The 20374-nt window shown below is 45.2% G+C and overlaps 1 protein-coding gene across 4 annotated transcripts in view; it reads right to left on the reverse strand.

The window, feature by feature from the left end:
• Positions 1–1415: 1415 nt before the first annotated feature.
• xpot (exportin, tRNA (nuclear export receptor for tRNAs)) overlaps positions 1416–20374 on the reverse strand; it is a 36669-nt gene continuing 17710 nt past the window's right edge. Inside the window, exons 14-27 of one of the 4 annotated variants that reach the window (XR_013503304.1) lie at positions 19315–19434; positions 19088–19182; positions 17738–17807; positions 16222–16460; positions 13909–14194; positions 13516–13705; positions 12682–12798; positions 10115–10230; positions 8579–8626; positions 8401–8472; positions 6859–6915; positions 5535–5885; positions 2020–2138; positions 1416–1988 (exon numbers count right to left, since the gene is read on the reverse strand). Coding sequence is in view for 1 of the 4 variants with exons in the window: in XM_078272556.1 (XP_078128682.1) it covers positions 5859–5885; positions 6859–6915; positions 8401–8472; positions 8579–8626; positions 10115–10230; positions 12682–12798; positions 13516–13705; positions 13909–14194; positions 16222–16460; positions 17738–17807; positions 19088–19182; positions 19315–19434 (1437 nt within the window). In the remaining 3 variants the exon portion in view is untranslated. Of the gene's footprint in view, positions 2139–3599; positions 5886–6858; positions 6916–8400; positions 8473–8578; positions 8627–10114; positions 10231–12681; positions 12799–13515; positions 13706–13908; positions 14195–16221; positions 16461–17737; positions 17808–19087; positions 19183–19314; positions 19435–20374 lie in introns of those variants that run through there. The other 3 variants (XR_013503303.1, XR_013503302.1, XM_078272556.1) reach the window with 3 other exon arrangements.

Raw genomic sequence — 20374 nt, forward strand, 5'->3', positions numbered from 1 at the left:
GACACGCTCACGCCACACAGCTGACACGCTCACAGCCACACAGCTGACACGCTCACGCCACACAGCTGACACGCTCACACCACACGCTCACGCCACGCTGACACGCTCACGCCACACAGCTGACACGCTCACGCCACGCTCACGCAGCTGACACGCTCACACCACGCAGCTGACACGCTCACACCACACAGCTGACACGCTCACGCCACGCTCACACGGCTGACACGCTCACACCACACAGCTGACACGCTCACGCCACGCCACGCAGCTGACACGCTCACGCCACACAGCTGACACGCTCACGCCACGCCACACAGCTGACACCCTCACGCCACACAGCTGACACGCTCACGCCACACAGCTGACACCCTCACGCCACACAGCTGACACGCTCACGCCACGCCACACAGCTGACACCCTCACGCCACACAGCTGACACGCTCATGCAGCTGACACGCTCACACCACGCTCACGCCACACAGCTGACACGCTCACGCCACGGAGCCAGCGTGCAGGAGGCCTAATATGGAAAAGAATATGGATGTGCCTTCTGTCAGTTTGTGTGGTAAACAATAAACAACAACAGGAAGTCTGAGATCTCATGATTAGTAAACACTTTATTGGTTCTAAGAGACGTTCTAACAGATCTCCAAATGAAAACCAGAACTAAATAAAATGCAGATCTTTAAACATTTCAACACCAATGAACAAAATCATCCGTTTGGCAAATTCTCTCTTAACCCTCAAGATCTTCTCTCGGTCTGCTGAAGATGAAATAAAATAAAAATAAAAACAAACGGGCTGAAAATTCATCAATAACTGTGTCAGCCGACTCTACTTCTGTGGGCGAACACTACGACGGTACGATGAGGAACACGGTCACTAGAACATACTACAGGGGGGGGTGAGAGGATGTCTGTCTTGCAAGTGGACTGGACTTATAAGTCAACAGGAAGTAAGTGCCGATCCTGACTGAGCCCACTGTGTGTCGGTGCTTTAGGGTAACGATTAGCATTCGTACGGAGTCCAAACTGTGTCAAAACCAAAGACATTTAGGCTACATTTACATTGCTAGGTTTTGGTGTTTAAGCGTTTGAGTTTTGAGCCAAAAGTGATCTCGGTGCATGGGGGGGGGGACGACGACGCCAGAGCAGGGGGAATGAGAGGGGAAACACCAGAGCAGGGGGGAATGAGAGGGGGAAACACCAGAGCAGGGGGGAATGAGAGGGGGGAAACACCAGAGCAGGGGGGAATGAGAGGGGGAGACACCAGAGCAGGGGGAACGAGAGGGGGAGACACCAGAGCAGGGGGGAATGAGAGGGGGAAACACCAGAGCAGGGGGAATGAGAGGGGGAAACACCAGAGCAGGGGGGAATGAGAGGGGGAGACACCAGAGCAGGGGGGAATGAGAGGGGGAGACACCAGAGCAGGGGGGAATGAGAGGGGGAAACACCAGAGCAGGGGGAATGAGAGGGGGGAAACACCAGAGCAGGGGGAATGAGAGGGGGAAACGCCAGATTCTGCTGAACCTTAGAATTTTCTTCCACCAAACTGAGCCCTACGCTGTCACTCCGCGCTACGCTGGTCGCCGTAATGACGGCGCCGTTGATTACAGGAAGGTGTTTACGTAGGTGGAGCTTCAATGCAGCAGGCTGAGAGGAAGTGGAAATGGAACTGGTGAGCAGAAAAAGGGTTGTTTGGCAGTACTTTCAGTCAAAAGAAGGCCATTCAAGTCCAGCTACATGTTCAATCTGCAATGCTGATTAGTCTGGTGGTGGCGAGGACCCTAAACAATACACAACATCACCGCTGTTACAACATCTGGTATGAAACATCTGGAAGAATACGAGCTGAGCATGAAGGAATCTACAGACAGCAGCCAGAATGCAGCAACTTCAGGTACGGCAAAGGAAGGACAGTCACTGTTTACTTCATTAATGTGTTGACTGTGTTCATGGACTGAGGACGGGACGAGGACTCAGCAGAACCTCAACCAGGGGGTTCAGGATTCAGCAGAACCTCAACCAGGGGGTTCAGGATTCAGCAGAACCTCAACCAGGGGGTTCAGGACTCAGCAGAACCCCAAAAATCTGGATTCGGTGCATCCTTAAATCCAAAGATTTCAAGAACAGAAGCATCTGTACAGAGACAATAAGCTAAACTTGTCAGACAGTTTTTTGTACAGTTGGTCTCACACTGATTGTTTCCTTCACAGCTTTTGATCCCAGTGAAGCGTTTTGCATAATCTTTTGTTTTCGATCATCCTGAATTGTCACAAATGCTTGAATATAAAACTCTTCTGTACACGGGAAACTTCACTTGGTTTTTACATGAGCTGTACATGAATGAACTGGTTGACGCGTCCTATGGAAGGTCATTTATGCCAAGTTACATAAAAAATAAAGATACAATGAAGATTGAAATAAACAATTACTGAAATAAATCACATTTCTTTGATGTTTTGAGTCCAAATCATAATAATAAAATGGAGTAAGACTTTCACTTTAAGTCACAATTACGGGTTCTTCAAAAAAGGTCCAATTATGATTTAGTAACCGACCATTCTGACTTTGACTTCATGAGATCAAAATAATGAGACCGAGTCAAACGTACGACGAAAAATAAATAATAATACTAAAAAAATAACCTAAAAATGTCTTTTCAGCCCAATAAGAAGAGAAAGGTTTGAGAGGTCTTCCTACGTGTCAGTCAGGAGGTGGAAACATTCATGATTAATTATTCACGGGACTGGAGGCGTCGTCTTACTCTTTAGAATCGGTCTTAAAAACTGGTTTTACTTTTATTTACATTTGTTATGTTGGAAATCTTAAACCAAATCCATTACAGAGTAAAAACACTAAACAAAAGTAAATAACAATAATAACAGTGTGTGTGTGTGAGACTGTGTGTGTGTGTGTGTGTGTGTGTGTGTGTGTGTGTGTGTGTGTGTGTGTGTGTGTGTGTGTGTGTGTGAGAGTGACTGTGTGTGTGTGTGTGTGTGAGACTGTCTGTGTGTGTGTGTGTGTGTGTGTGTGTGTGACTGTGTGTGTGTGACTGTGACTGTGTGACTGTGAGAGACTGTGTGTGTGTGACTGTGACTGTGTGACTGTGTGTGACTGTGTGTGTGTGTGTGTGTGTGTGAGACTGTGTGTGTGTGTGTGTGTGTGACTGTGTGACTGTGAGAGTCTGTGTGTGTGTGTGTATGTGTGTGAGACTGAGTGAGAGTGTGTGTGTGTGTGTGTGTGTGTGTGTGTGTGTGACTGTGTGTGTGTGTCTGTGTGTGAGAGACTGTGTGTGTGTGTCTGTGTGTGTCTTGAGTAGATTTTTATTCCGATAGTTTCACTTTTACAGAACATATTGTTGTCCTCTGTCCACCTCTGGATATAACTCCTGACTTTCTAAATCAAAAACAAGATTATAAAAATGTATAAACCAAACACGAGCAAGTAACTAATGACACGTAATCCAAACTATTAGTATGTCTGACTTCATACGTCTCACAATTCATACTTCATGAGCATTGTTTCTCATCTTCTTCCATTTTCTGGCAGAAATGACCTTCCATATTTAGTCTCAAGATGGGAATGAAAATAAAAATAAAAAATAAAAACTAGGAACTTTATTTACATGTTTTAACATCTTCTCTTATTTACATTTTGTTCCTGTGTTTTATGTTAATTTCCATCTGAAATTATCAAACTTTTTGCCATATTTCTGGGAAACAAAAACATATTCCATGGACTTTCATCGGGTCTTTAATTTATAAAAAGGGTCATTTCGTGGGGGTTTAATCGACCTGGACCCTATTCTCCTATGTTCTGTGTGTGTAAGTGACTGATGGGAACAACAATCTTTGACACTGGTCCAGTATTGAGCGTGAACGCTGTAACCAGCAGCCACAGACCAGGCTGTAATGTTCCCCTACAGGACTAATGTTCAGCAGCAGTCAGCGTCCACTAAAACTTCTGTTGTTGCTGCTGACAGACTCAGATTATTATTCTAAGTGTCTGACAACATTATGGAAGGATCCCTTCAGATATAGACCTTTAAAAACCTCTTTGAGACCTTTCTGTTTAACCAGAAACTGCTCTGAAGTCGCTAGCGCTAAACCCACCAGACTCCATGTAAATAATCAGTACTTTTAGCGCGTATAGAGCCAACATATTCTCACCTGTAAATCTGTTAACTATGTGTTTATTTCAACCAAAACTACAGTTGTGATGGTTGGTTAAAGTGGAAAGACGACCCAAAACAGCTTTTCATAGTTTTATTTTGTTTCTGTCGACTTTGAATGAAGTGTGTTTTACGATGCTAGAATTACTGTTTATTTACATGGAGTCTGGTGGGTTAAGCGAACACAATTTCGCGGCTGTTTTTATGTTTAAAAAAAGGATCTTACCCTTCAACAGAAAGGTCGACCTCCTTAGAAATCCTTTCATAATGTTGTCAGACACTTAGAATATTAATCTGAGTCTGTCAGCGGCAAAACAGCACTTTTGTGAAGGTAAATACAAGCTGAACAATTGCTCTATTAACCTACATCGTAGCTTGTTTCGCGACTGCCAACTACAGCTATCTTGCTTAATACTGGACCAATGTCAGAGATTGTTGTTCCCATCAGTCACGTAGTCACAAACACATAGGAACAATAGGGTCCAGGTTGAAAAAAAAAAAAACAGAAGTTACCCTTTGACCCAAACTCACCATAAAAGGGGCTGAAATGTGAGTATCTACATCCCAATTAGGTAGCTAATATAAAGAGTGGTTGTGATATTATCAGCTTTTAATACTGAGAATTCAGGACATTATATCCCATGTATTTGAAATGAACCTGGAAGGAAGATGCAGATCGAGTCGGGCTGTAAGAACGTTTCACTTCAAACTGAAAATCCATTCCTCAACAATTAAAAAAGAAAGAAATCAATGTCACATATTGAATAAAAATAATACAACTCAGCCCTTTTTTCGGTCCATTCTGTGGCAGCAGCAACATCCCCCAAAAGAAACAAGTCAAACGTGCTTCCTATGGAAGCCCATTCTTGCCAGTAAAAGAAAACAAGATGAAAGTGTGATGAAAAAACTAAGATCCTGTAAGTTATCACCATGAGAAACGTTCTCAAATTAACGACGTAGTATCTCGCAGTACTTCTTCAAAAGATACTTACTCAGTATTTTGAGATACTCAAAATAATGACTTTGTATCTCAAAACTAATGACTTACTATCTTAAAATAATTTCAAAATATACTAACTCATTATCTTGACTTAGTATCTCTAAATAGTAATAGTCACTATTTCGAGATACTACGTCACTATGTAGAGATACTACGTCACTATTTCGAGATACTACCTCACTATTTCGAGATACTACGTCACTATTTCGAGATACTAACTCAAGTTTCTTATTATAATGACTTTCGGGATCTATTTCTTTCCATCACGTTGGCAGAAATGGGCTTCCGCAGTTTGCTAACGTGAATGTTTGAATAGAATAAGGTTTGTTTTCACGTGTTCAGATGGTTTCAGGGTAATTACCAAATGATGTCCAGGCAGCATCCTCTCCCACAGATCTGTGTTTACTTCTAAAAGCCCTTTTCCACTCGACTCCGCAAACGTTTTCTGATCGTCGGTCGAGCTTTCTTCAGTCCTCGCGGACAGCTCGTCTTGTCGGCGGACGGAGGGATTCAATCCGTCCACCGAGCGTCTGTCCACGACCCGACTCTAGACAGACTTTGTTATGCATTTTACTTTTTTAAGTGCAAAAGCAGCTCCTATGCTAAGGTCCCTTTAATTTGTTGTTAAGTGGCGTGTACGACCACTTCCTGTGAAGTGTCCAAAGTGAACTTCCAGTTTTATTTCCTACAGCTTGGCTCGCTGGAAGAACGCCTGCAGAGACAGAAGAGAGAATCATTCAGAGATTCAGTTTTATTTATAGTATCAAATCATAACAGGAGTTATCTCGAGACACTTTACAGATAGAGGAGGTCTAGACCACACTCTATACTTTACAGAGACCCAACAATTCCAGTAATTCCCCCCAAGAGCGAGCATTCATTCATCAAAAACAAAACAGGCTTTCTGCAGGTTTCAACATGTCAAATATATGTCCGAGGCTCTCCCTCTCTTCAGTCACTCTCTCTCGCTCCACCGTACGTGCTCTCTGGCGCACGTTGAGCCTCCGTTAACAGTTTGTAACAGAAATAAGATGGATTTTGGATCATTTTATTGTAGCTGACTTTACAAGGTGACTTCTCTATTGGCTGTTGAAACAGGTGACGTCTCTTGTTTCAACAGCCGATAGAGAAGTCAGCTGGTGGAGTCTCCAGAGGCTGGTTTTATGACGTAAGAGACGTCTCCTGTTTCAACAGCCAATAGAGAAGTCAGCTGGTGGAGTCTCCAGAGGCTGGTTTTACAACATAAGAGACGTCTCCTGTTTCAACAGCCAATAGAGAAGTCAGCTGGTGGAGTCTCCAGAGGCTGGTATATGACGTAAGAGACGTCTCCTGTTTCAACAGCCAATAGAGAAGTCAGCTGGTGGAGTCTCCAGAGGCTGGTATATGACGTAAGAGACGTCACCTGTTTCAACAGCCAATAGAGAAGGCAGCTTGTAAAGTCAGCTACAATAAAATGATCCATAATCCATTTCATTTCGGTTACAAACTGTTAACGGAGGCTCAACGTGCGCCAGCGAGCACGTACGGTGGAGCGAGCGAGAGAGTGACTGAAGAGAGGGAGAGCCTCGGACAAAGCTGTGAATCAGAGAAATAACACCTGTTTTCTACAATTCATCACTAGAAATGTAACTAAGCAAGTATCTTACTATCACTAACGTTATCCACATTCATATTCACACTCGTACCTTAATGTAGTTTTTCAGGACTTTGACGTCCGGCTGCTGAAGCACTTGACAAAGTTCCTGTAACAAGTCGACAATGTAAGAAACTGGAACGCAACACACACAATCTATTCAGAAACCACAATACAATAAAGCCCAAGTTATAGTATTTCAGTTTCTTTTTATGCCTTCTATTGTTGTTGGCTGTAACCCCCCCACCCCCCTGTAAATTACACCCATGCCTGTGACTCACACAATCCTACGCCATGTGTTTGCTGCAGGTGTAGCCAGTTTAAAAGATACAGTGGCAGTCATACGTTTATGAACCCATGCTGAAGAGGACTAGAAAGAGGAATAAAAAAATCATCTTTTGGAAATTGATCTTAATGCCTTAATTAAAAAAAATGAGGAAAAATCCAACCTTTAAGGACACCAATGTTCTTTGTGAATGAATAATGTATCGTCAATAAATAAATGTTCTTCCTTAAAATACAGGGGGCATCAGTCAGTACACCCCTATGTTAGATTCCCATAGAGGCAGGCAGACCTTTATTTTGAAAGGCCAGTTATTTCATGGATCCAGGATACTATGATCCTGATACAGTTCCCTTGGCCCCCCATCATCACATACCCTTCACCATACCCCCCCATCATCACATACCCTTCACCATACCCCCCCATCATCACATACCCTTCACCATACCCCCCCCCATCATCACATACCCTTCACCGTACCCCCCCATCATCACATACCTTTCACCATACCCCCCAATCATCACATACCCTTCACCATACCCCCACATCATCACATACCCCTTCACCATACCCCCCCCCCATCATCACATACCCTTCACCATACCCCCCACATTATCACATCCCCTTCACCATACCCCCCATCATCACATCCCCTTCACCATACCCCCCCCATCATCACATACCCTTCACCATACCCCCCCCATCATCACATCCCCTTCACCATACCCCCACATCATCACATACCCTTCACCATACCCCCCCCCCATCATCACATACCCTTCACCATACCCCCCATCATCACATACCCTTCACCATACCCCCACATCATCACATACCCTTCACCATACCCCCACATCATCACATACCCTTCACCATACCCCCCACATCATCACATACCCTTCACCATACCCCCCACATCATCACATACCCTTCACCATACCCCCCACATCATCACATACCCTTCACCATACCCCCACATCATCACATACCCTTCACCATACCCCCACATCATCACATACCCTTCACCATACCCCCACATCATCACATACCCTTCACCATACCCCCACATCATCACATACCCTTCACCACCAGGTACTTTCCATAAGATCATCTCTCAATGCAAATCAGACCAGTTATTAGGCTAACTGACATACAATTCCTCTTTTTAGTCAACTTTAGCATGGGTTCATAAACTTATGAGCACCATTGGACATTCCCCGCGCAGGTTAGGCCTTCAATGTAGCCAAAGTGTAAGAAATAACTCCGTCTCTCGTGATTTTATTTAAAGGGAAATGTTTGAGGGTCGCTCACCTGTGAGATTTCTGGTGAAACCTGCAGCGAGGGCAAATAGTCCTGCTGCAAGAACTGGATGAACTCCGGCCCCTGAAAGAACACACAAGACCTAATGAGCGGGAGGAAACTCCTACATATATCAAAATATGAGGAATATGTTAACATTCTTTTACTTCTTTCATAAAACAGTTTTTACCCTTTTGAGATGAATCATTTTCAGCGTGAGTGCACACTCTGACAGCGTCTGAAACACAAACAGAGGTTTCTGAATACAAACAATACTAGGGCTGTCAACGTAACGGAGATTAATCCTTTCCATATTGAGGTTTGACCCGGAGCCGTTCTAGCACCACTGGACTGTAAAATGAAGGAGGGAGACGAGAATGTGCTGCCTGGATCATTAACTGGAACATTTACTTGTAAAAATCTTCTTCCTGAATAGGGTTGGGTACCAAAATCCGGTGCTAATACGCCACCGGTGCCTTCATGACCTGCATCTACCGGACCGAATAGCAACGCGGATTTCAGCACCACCGATATGTCTGCGCTTCTCTCTGATGCTCTGAAACAGACGTTACAGGCAACAGAAACATCGCAGCAGCTAACGTTAGCCTACCGCTAGCTAGTTAACACTATACTCGACAGCAGCTAACGTTAGCCTACCGCTAGCCAGTTAACACTACACTCGACAGCAGCTAACGTTAGCCTACCACTAGCTAGTTAACACTATACTCGACAGCAGCTAACGTTAGCCTACCGCTAGCTAGTAGCTGGATTAAACAGGGTTAAATGCTGACAGCTAACGCTAAACGGTGTAAAGTGTGACTGTGTTTTACTGTAGAGGATTCAACACCGGGATGTAACAATCTGCAGCTGCCGTCGGAGAAACAACACAGACGGGGCGTTCAATGAAACTGGTAAACTACAGCCTCGTGGTGCATTCAAAGTTATTGTAAATGTCCTTTTCCCATCTGATGGTTGTTTTTCTCATTCAACAGCTATTTACTAGTGAAATAAGTTATGATTATTATTATTAAATCATTTAATGTTGACCATATGGCCTTAGCAATAAACAAGCTGTTCTTTAATGTCACCAACTGTTGTTTAGTACACTTCTTTTTTTTCTTTTTAACTTTCTTAAAAAGTATCGGTTCAGGCACCGTTAATTATGTATGTGATTAATTTAGATTAATTAATCACAGAGTATGTCATTAATTAGATACATTTTTTTAATCGATTGACAGCCCTAAAAAATACGTTTGTTTGTAGCAAGGTGGGAAACCTCCGGGGCTGAAAAGTGGAGCCAACGCTGAAGCTGAGATTATCCATCAACAAACCTCCTCTCCTCTGATCTCAACTATTAAACAACATAAGTTATTGTAAAATACCCTTTTTCCATCGAGTGGTTGTTTTTGTCGTTTACCAGCAATTTACTGGTGAAATAAGTCATTGTTATAAGTTATCACATTATTATTAATCACTTAATTTTGACCATATAGCCTTAGCAATAAACAAACCGTTCTTAAATGTCGCTGACTGTCGTTTTGTGCTCCGTTTTTCTTTTTTAAATATATACATACTTTTTTTTTTTTTTTTAAGTATCGGTTCAGGCACCGGTATCGGAAAAAACCCAAACGATACCCAACCCTAAACAGCATAATTGTTTGTTTTTTTTGAACTGGTATTTTTACAGTCTGTGGTTTGTAGGCTGGACTCTGGTAGAGAGACTTACCAGGACCGTCTGAGCGTCGGAGAGGTCAAAGGTCGGTTTGAGAGGAGCCAGGAAACACGCGGGAACGATGTGTTTGTAGATGAAGTCTGGGAAACCCACCATGCCGTCTTTCCCTCCTGCAGGTTTCATCGGAAGAAAACAAAAACACAAGTTATGGAACAAACTCCCTGAACACTTGAGATCTGCCCTAACCCTGTGCTCTTAAATCAAGACTAGGGTTGCACGATAGTCAGTCCTTCCAGAGTAATGTACTTATGGCGCTTTTCCATCACGTGGTACCTGCTCGACTCGCCTCTACTCGCCTTTTTTAGTTTTCCATTACGAAAAAGAAAGTCCCTGGTACCTGCTAGCAGGTACTTTTTTTAGTACCACCTCAGTTGAGGTTCCCAGCGAGCTGAGGCGATACCAAAATGTGACGTGAAAGCGACAGACGGGGGTGTCCTGAACAAACCCGCCATTTTTAAACCACTGTTTTTTTTTGCTGCCTCTTCATTTGAAACTAAATGTGTCTTCTGGCGACAACAACACACCGTCCACGTTCTGTGTCGTGTTGGGTCACGGCAGTTTCCTGGGGCGCCGCTTGTTTTACAGTTCTGCGGAGGCTCCAGGCAGAGCTTTCTCCGTAGCCACGTACACACACACACATGCTGGCTCGACGCACGCACCAGCACACAAGTATAAACATCAGGCCGCTTACACAGGCTACGGAGAAAGCTCTGCGTGGAGCCTCCACAGAACTGGAAAACAAGATCAAGTGGCCTGATGTTTATACTTATGCGCTGGTGTTCGCATCGAGCCGGCATATAACACGACCAGCCACGCTGAGGCGGTACTAACATCTGCAACGGAAAACTGATGCACAGTGTGTCGAGGCGAGCAGGTACCACGTAATGGAAAAACGCCATTAGTTACATTCCACTACTGAATGCAGCGTATCATTCGCGCTACTGAGAAGGTGATTGGCTGCAACCACCACCCCCTTCCCATCCTGGACTTTACATCTGCCCATTGCACAGTCCTTCCAGAAAGATGCTGAGTTTTTTGTGATTGTTTTGGGCCAAAATCCTTGATTATGCGTCACGTTTTCTTAAATAATGCGATGGAATATGCGGGATATTTATGCAATTGTATGCGATGAAATTGCGGGAACTTGCAGAAACTGTGATGTCATCGTGACTTCGTCGCCGGGTTTACAGCTTTTAGAGGATGTTCACGTCGCGTAATTACATCACTTCATTACATCACTTCATAACGTTCTCATGGCAGCAGGGGAAACGGCTGCTCTTGTGTGAAGTAAACGTAACATTTTTCATCTTTCTGCTAAGATATTTGGGACTTTTTGCAACGAAAATGCGGGGATTATGACATCATGCAAGGCCTGCATATGTTGCGCGGAAATCGGCAATTTATGCGGCGAAAGTGTGCCCCCCCCCCCGCATAAATATGAGGACTTGGCTGGTTATGCATTGAGTTATGCGATTGCATAATCACGTTTTTCTGGAGGGACTGGATATTGACAAAATGGGATATTGCGATACCGATAAAATGACAAAAGTTATGGGAAAATGATTATTTTCAATGTCAATTCATCCGTCTTTCATTTTCTCGATTAATCGATTAATTGTCTGGTCTCTCAAATGTCAGAAAATGGTGAAAAATGTCGATCAGTGTTTACAGTAGCCCGAGATGACGTCCTCAAATGTCTTGTTTTGTCCTCAACTCAAAGATCTTCAGTTTACGGTCACAGAGGAGAGAAGACACTAGAACATATTAACATCGAGTTTTCTGTTGCACGACTAAAACTACTTTTGAACGTCCACATGTTCCACCAAAACCAGCTCCTTCCTGAGACTATTTAGCTTAGCCCCGCCCACGATGATTGTGATTGGTTTAAAGAAATGCCAATAAACCAGAGCAGGTTGTTCTCCCATCCAGGGATGCTGTGTGGACTAACCAGACCTTCCTCCGCTACAGAGCGTGACACGGGAATCAATCGTCGCTCCCATCCCGAGCCCACGAAAATACTCCCGTCACATCCCGATCACGTGACTGCAAAAAAAAATCCTGTCCTGCAAAATCCAGAGGGGAAGACTCCCGAATCCCATCTCGCTCCTGTTTCGTTCCCTACGTGGTCTAAAGTTATCAGTCTCTCTCTGTGTGTGTGTGTGTGTGTGTGTGTGTGTGTGTGTGTGTGTGTGTGTGTGTGTGTGTTTGTCTCTCACTGCTGGGGGGGTTAGGGTTAGGTATTGGGAGGTAAGTGGTTCTCTTTTCTAAAAATAAATGCCTTCGCAATCTTTGGGCGCACTCACCGCACTGCAGTGCCATTTTTTAATTTTTTTTTATTTAATCTGCGGCTCCATCCCGCTCGCTCCCGTTGATTTCTACGCTCTATCCGTCCCGAACACGTTACTGACAGTGAAATTATACCCTCTACTCTGCAGCGCTGTGGACGAGGGTCTGGCTACGTGAGACTAATGCTTATGTAAAGCTCTTTGACTTGCCACGCCTACAAGGACAAAGAAACTAAGCGGAGAAGTTAGTTTGAGGCGTTTCTAGAGCTCTCTCACCCCACAGCTCCACCAGTTTGGAGAGGATGATGAAGCAGGTCTTCTGAGCGATGGGGTCGGGGAAGTCCACGGCGCCCTGGATGATGGTGAACACGACACGCTCGATGTTCTCCGCTCCTGGAAAACAACAAAAACATTCACACGACCACATAACGTTAAATGTCCGCAACTTATAATCTCGTAATCCTTGAAATTTAGGCATGATTTAAGGACTTTTTCTTCCTAAAATAAGGACTTTATTCTCACGATACCACAAATCCAGAAAGTGTGAACACACGTTTGTGTTTTTTTCTCAAAAATGATCACTTCCGGTTGCCTGTGGCCTTGACTACGGCCCTGTCACCAACAAACGCTGAAGTTATGTGTAGGGTTGGGTACTGAAACCCGGTTCCACTATGGAACTATTTCGGTTCCTCATTTCGATTCCACTCAATGTGTCGACTGAAATATTTCCCCTCTGTCGCTCCGAAACAAACGTAAAAATATCCCCCCCTCTCCGTAGTCTACCGTTAGCTAGCTACCGTAAATGTAGGCTACTTTTAAACTGACATATTTCCCCTCTGGGCTCACCAAAACGGAGTGAAAGCACGTTAACCATTCACTGCACGTGATCGCTAGTAAACATATTACACTTGCTCTGCTAGTCTATCGTTAGCTAGCTAGCTTTTAGTGCATTTTAAATGCCTAATGTCCTTGTGTGTTCGGTGACTTAGGTTTACTTATTATACATTTAAGCACTTTTACAACGTGAATATATTGTTACATTTAAATAATTTCAATTTTAAAGCAAAAGAATCTATAAAAGAGCCTTTCTTTTGCGTGTGTGAAACTCACCCTGATTGGCCATCACCTCGTTCATCCCGCTTCCTGTGATTGTCTGGATGAAGGTGAAGTAGCTCCGCCTCAGCATCTGTTTCTCCAGCGCGGCCGCCTGGTCGTTGTCCTCCGCCGGCCGCGCCAACGCCTCGAAGATGGCGAGCACCAGCGGCATGAAGACCTGCTGCAGGAAGGGAGACACCTGACGCTGCATGGCAACGGGAGGAGGAAAAACAAAAAAGGCTTGTTAATCAGTCTATCTATCTATCTATATCCATCCATATATGTAGACCGATATATCGGAATATCAGATTTTTAAATCCCCAAATATTTGCATCGATATCGGCCTTAAAAATCCTTTTTCGGCCGGGCTCTAGAAGGTCTCTCCCGGTCTGGAATCGTTCCCCGTACCTTGAACTTGGCGGTGATCTGGCTGATGAGCGGGATGAACTCCTGTAGGTCTTTGGCCTCGCAGTCCTTCAGCATGTGTTCGGAGGCGGCGGGGACGAAGGGCAGGACCTCCTCCTCCATGCAGATGATCATGCGGTGCAGGAAGGAGCGGACCGAGCTGCGCAGCGGCCCCCGCTGAACGGGACAGCTCAGCGCCGGCAGGAAGGTCTGCAGACAGTCCCGGTAGACCTCAGTGCAGCCACACTGCTTCACCGTCTGCTTGTTGCTGAACGCCTTGCTGGTCCGACTGCAGACACAGAAGAGACGCCACGACCAGTTCAGACTACATCCACACTTCTGTTTTCACTTTTAAGCGGCGTTTTGAGTAAAGAAGGTCAGATAAATATTTTTGCTTCCCAACACCGATCCCGATTACGGCAACTTCCGTACTGATTTAACAGCTGTGTACTACTATCCCTGTATGAATGGTTATGATTAGTAAGGCCTCCTGCACGCTGGCTGCGTGGCGTGAGCGTGTCAGCTGCGTGGCGTGTCCGTTTATATTTGGGCTCCCATGGTAACAGGGTAGAGCGTGCACGCTGCCTGCGTGACACGCACGTCTCAGGCGCTGCTCGAGCAACGTTGAAAACGTGTGCATGCTAGAAATAGGACCGACGCCCATTTTTCCCATAAGCGTGTTGGAAGCATTTCCAGGCAACATAGAATACAAAAAGATGTTTATATGTCATTTAGACACAAATACATATTAATAAATGACATGTTGATGTTTGAAAGTCTCGAGGTTTTGATATAAATGCAGATATAAATGTCATTTAAAAAAATAATATAATAATTATCGAATATTGCACCTGTCAACACAGAAGGAAATATTCTGGAGCCTATTTTGCCGTCAATCCTGCCGACGTTGTCTTTGCTGTAATCAGATCAGTATATATTTCTGTTTATGGGAAACATCCATGTGTCCAGACAAGGCTAGCAGCTGCAGCAGCAGCGTCAGACACGTTTCTGGTGTGTAATAACAGAAAACGCCACGCAACAGAAACGCCATGCTCACGCCACGCAGCCAGCGTGAAGGAGGCCTAACTGTGTTGTGTGGCGTGGCTCAGGTTAAACGTTTTATGAAACATGAACAAACAAAAAAAGAACTTTTTATTATCCAGTTTGACGGTCAGATCAGAAAAATAACAAATAAACTACATTAAAAAGAAGATTCTCTACAGGGCTGAATTACGTGGTATCGGATCGGAGCACAGACTCGAGTACTTGCCAATACCTGCATTTTAGGGAGTATCGGGGGGGTTTTCCGATAAGAACATGTCTAGTTTTGACACGAAAACAATCTCCGACCACACAAGAGTTTTATCTCCAGCAGCAAACTCCATGACTTTTCTAAAAACTTACAAGGATTTGACTCAGCCAATAAACGAGAGACACACACACACCAAACGAGGGAAAACATCTGGAATGCCGTTGTACACGTGCAGAGGAAACGCATCACTCAACCAGGAAACCGTAGCAAACGGCGCACAGCATTTTAAGGTTGAATGTGCCCCAGGATTTGGAGCAGGGATGCACCGAATCCAGGATTCAGCTTCAGATTGGGCTGAATATTGGGCTTTTTGACGGGGTTGGGTTTCTGCTGAACCCTACGCTGTCACTCCGCGCTACGCTGGTCGACGTAATGACGGCGCCGTTGATTACAGGAAGGTGTTTACGTAGGTGGAGCTTCAATGCAGCAGGCTGAGAGGAAGTGGAAATGGAACTGGTGAGCAGAAAAAGTGTTGTTTGGCAGTACTTTCAGTCAAAAGAAGGCCATTCAAGTTCAGCTACATGTTCAATCTGCAATGCTGATTAGTCTGGTGGTGGCGAGGACCCTAAACAATACACAACATCACCGCTGTTACAACATCTGGTATGAAACATCTGGAAGAATACCAGCTGAGCATGAAGGAATCTACAGACAGCAGCCAGAATGCAGCAACTTCAGGTACGGCAAAGGAAGGACAGTCACTGTTTACTTCATTAATGTGTTGACTGTGTTCATGGACTGAGGACGGGACGAGGACTCAGCAGAACCTCAACCAGGGGGTTCAGGACTCAGCAGAACCTCAACCAGGGGGTTCAGGACTCAGCAGAACCTCAAAAATCTGGATTCGGTGCATCCCTAGTTTGGAGGTTAAAAAACAAAATCGCAATACAAACCGAAACGGCAGCCGTGTATCATGAAAGAATCAAATCGGGGACAAAAGCAGCTCGTCTCATCCCTAGAAGCAATCAATGGATCATTGGACACATCTGGCTCAGAGTCCTGACCTGGCGAACCCGACGGCGTGGCTCAGGCAGTCGGCGAGGGCGGCCTGCCTCTCGTCCTCCGTCTCCTGCAGCAGCTTGGCGAGCAGCAGGCGGAACGCGTCCATCAGCGGCAGCAGCAGGCTCCGCATCAGCGCCTGCTTCCTCTCCACGGGACTCTCTCCGTTCACGATCAGGACGCCCGCCGTCTCGAACATGAACAGCTGGTCGTCGCTGGTCAGCAGCGCCAGGAAGCCGTTCTCCTGGACACACAGGAAACCACATCAGTGATAAAGACTATCCTAGTACTAGTCTATCCTACTGTCTACTTTATTCCAGCATAATGTCCTTGTATTGTATTTTTTTTTTTAAACTTTATCCTTGCACTGCTATAGTTTTTATATTCCTATGTCTACATTATTCTCTTATAGTGTCCATATTTAATGCTGGTCTCTAGACTTTATCCTTGCACTATTGGACTTATGCACTACCACCATAACAAAGGGCCAGATTTACGTACATTTGCGAATGCAGCATTATCAGCACCTTGGCCAACCCGCAGAAAGCGCACGCCTTGATACTTGGCATTTCCCAAACCTGCAGTTCATCGGGTAATCAGCGCCTTTCTCCGCCCACTACACCGTACATGGCGCTGTAGCAAAGCGTTAAGCACTGGTGCTATGATACGGCTGAGTGCAGACTGCCATATTCCCACTGCTGATGCTATGACTGTTTGAAATGATTCTGATACCAATATGTGTAATGTACCGAGGAGATCAGCTGCTGGACTGGAATGTGAACGCTGAGTCAGAGATATGATGTCATCTTTGATTTCTTCCAGAAACTGTAATATTGCATGGCTGCTTAATCTGTAACGCTTAATGATTTCGTGTTCACACAACTGAAAGTGTGATCCTTGTGGCAAAGATCTTTTCAGCTTGGCCTGTCTTCTTCTTGCTCGGATTACTGCTGCCATTTCACCAGGAGGCAGCTACGAGGAAACCCGCTTGCAGCTGGTTTACACCTGCTTTTAGAGGCGGAGAGTTTCCCCCGCAGAATAGAGGCGCGCTCTTACTGGCAGTCTTTGTAAATACCACGGAATATATAATTAGGCGCACTTTACGCATATCCTCCCACCTTTTTGGGTGGAACTCCCACTTTCCCCATGACCCTCCCAGCCCTGTCACTGCAAGCCTCTCATGCTTATACATCCCATAGTACATTCTGGATTTTTTATTTAGTATATCTTTTCTTGTCCATATTATTCATGTGGATTTTTTATTTAGTATCTTTTATTTTATTGTCCATATTATTCATGTGGATTTGCTATTTTCTCATCCTGTTTATGATGTATGTGGATGTTGTGTGTGATGTCTTTAAGCTACTGGGACCTTGAATTTCCCGGTGGGTGGGTGGGTGAGTGAGTAAGTAAGTAGGTAGGTAGGTAAGTATGTATGTATCATTCACGAAGATTGGATCATGGAGTGAGGACTATATTTAGGAAGCAGCTGCTTCCTTTCCTGGAGATGTTGATACTTACGGGAGGAGCGAGTTCCAGCAGGTCCTGGATCCTGGACAGGATGTCCTCTATAAAGGCATTCATGTGTTTACTGTGAACACACAACATCACCAACGTCAACACCAAACAGTCAGGAGAACAGCTTCAGAGCTGAAACATCTCAACGGATATGTTAAATAACTACAAACAGCCCCAAACATCCAGAAAAATAACTAATTATGTCAATTTATGTTCAGTGTTTTCTATACATTGATTTATTTCTAAAACTTTCAAGGATTTTACTAAGGCTACATTAACACTGCTACGTTTTGGTTTAAAAACCAATATCTTCTGCTAGGTTTCCCCCTCTCATTCCCCCTGCTCTGGTATTTCCCCCCTCTCATTCCCCCTGCTCTGGTGTTTCCCCCCTCTCATTCCCCCTGCTCTGGTGTTTCCCCCTCTCATTCCCCCCTGCTCTGGCGTTTTCCCCCTCTCATTCCCCCCTGCTCTGGTGTTTCCCCCTCTCATTCCCCCTGCTCTGGTGTCTCCCCCTCTCATTCCCCCTGCTCTGGTGTCTCCCCCTCTCATTCCCCCTGCTCTGGTGTTTCCCCCCTCTCATTCCCCCTGCTCTGGTGTGTCCCCCTCTCATTCCCCCCTGCTCTGGCGTTTCCCCCTCTCATTCCCCCCTGCTCTGGTGTCTCCCCCTCTCATTCCCCCTGCTCTGGTGTTTCCCCCCTCTCATTCCCCCTGCTCTGGTGTTTCCCCCCCTCTCATTCCCCCTGCTCTGGTGTTTCCCTCCCTCTCATTCCCCCCTGCTCTGGTGTTTCCCCCCTCTCATTCCCTCTGCTCTGGCGTTTCCCCCTCTCATTCCCCCTGCTCTGGCGTCTCCCCCTCTCATTCCCCCCTGCTCTGGCGTCTCCCCCCTCTCATTCCCCCTGCTCTGGCGTTTCCCCCTCTCATTCCCCCTGCTCTGGTGTTTCCCCCCTCTCATTCCCCCCTGCTCTGGTGTTTCCCCCCTCTCATTCCCCCCTGCTCTGGTGTTTCCCCCTCTCATTCCCCTCTGCTCTGGCGTTTCCCCCTCTCATTCCCCTCTGCTCTGGCGTTTCCCCCTCTCATTCCCCCCTGCTCTGGCGTTTCCCCCTCTCATTCCCCCCTGCTCTGGCGTTTCCCCCTCTCATTCCCCCTGCTCTGGCGTTTCCCCCTCTCATTCCCCCTGCTCTGGTGCACGGAGATCACTTTGGGCTCAAAACTCAAACGCTAGCAGTGTAAACGTAGCCTAATTCCATGACTTTTCCAGGTTTTCCATGAACATGGAAACCCTGTGTACCGTCAGGTGTTTCTGTTATTTTGTCCACCACTTAGTGAGCGTTAGATGACAGAAGCTGGACTCACTGCAGAGTCTTGATGAATCTGGAGAAGAGGTAGGCCACCCGGCTGCGGACCTTTGGGCTGTTGTGTCTCAGTCCTCTTTGGTCCAGAAACGCCATCTGACAGTCAACACAACACGCCACACTTTAAACATGTTCAGTCACACAGACATCGGAACACAGCCAGCACAAAACAAAAGAATGAAACTGATTTTAATGTGTAGATTAGAGACCTGCTAAAGAGTCACTCACCAAAACATTGGGGATGTGTTGAGGCTCCACGATGAAGAACTTATCGTATCGAACAACCGTTTCAAAGAACTCCAGAGACACGGAGCTGTGCTGGTAGCTGCTCACACCGCACGACACCAGCTGAGGATTCAGAAAGAAATGATATTATTTGTTTCGGCTTACCTCTTCCACAAACTTAATGGGTAACTTCAGGTTGCTTTTTTTCCAACCTGGACCCTATTTTCCTTTGGTTTTGTGTCCAAGTGACAGATGGGAACAACAATCTTTGAAACTTGTCCAGTATTAAACAAGAAACAAGCTGAAATGTAATGTTAATTGGCAAATGTCCGTTAGCGTGCACTAAAAGTTCTGTTGTTGCTGCTGACAGACTCAGGTTATTATTCTAAGAGTCTGACAACATTATGAAAGGATCCCTACAGAGATAGACCTTTTAGTTAAAGAGGAAGATCCTTTTAGTTTAACATGAAACAGCCCCGAAATCACCATCACCAAACTACACCAGACTCCATGTAAATAATCAGGACTTTTATCAACGTAAAACACACTTCATTCAAAGTGGACAGAAACTAAATAAAACTATCAAAAGCCGTCTTGGTTCATCTTTCCACTGTTCCAACAATCACCACTCTGGTTTGGTTGAAATAAACCCTTAATTCACCCATTTACATGTGGAAATATGCTGGCTCTATACACGCTAAAAGTCCTGATTATTTACATGGAGTCTGGTGGAAATATGCTGGCTCTATACACGCTAAAAGTCCTGATTATTTACATGGAGTCTGGTGGAGATATGCTGGCTCTATACACGCTAAAAGTCCTGATTATTTACATGGAGTCTGGTGTAGTTTGGTGATCTCTGTAGGGATCCTTTCATCATGTTGTCAGACACTTAGAATAATAATCTGAGTCTGTCAGCAGCAACAACACAACTTTTAGTGGACGCTAACTGATGTTGAACATTTGTCCTATATTGCAGTTCACAGTTGCTGGTTACAGCGTTCTCGCTCAATACTGGACCAATTTCAAAAATATTTATTTACATAAGTCACTCCAGGGTTGA

The sequence above is a fragment of the Sander vitreus genome, chromosome 17, assembly GCF_031162955.1.
Source record: "Sander vitreus isolate 19-12246 chromosome 17, sanVit1, whole genome shotgun sequence".
NCBI lineage: Eukaryota > Metazoa > Chordata > Actinopteri > Perciformes > Percidae > Sander > Sander vitreus.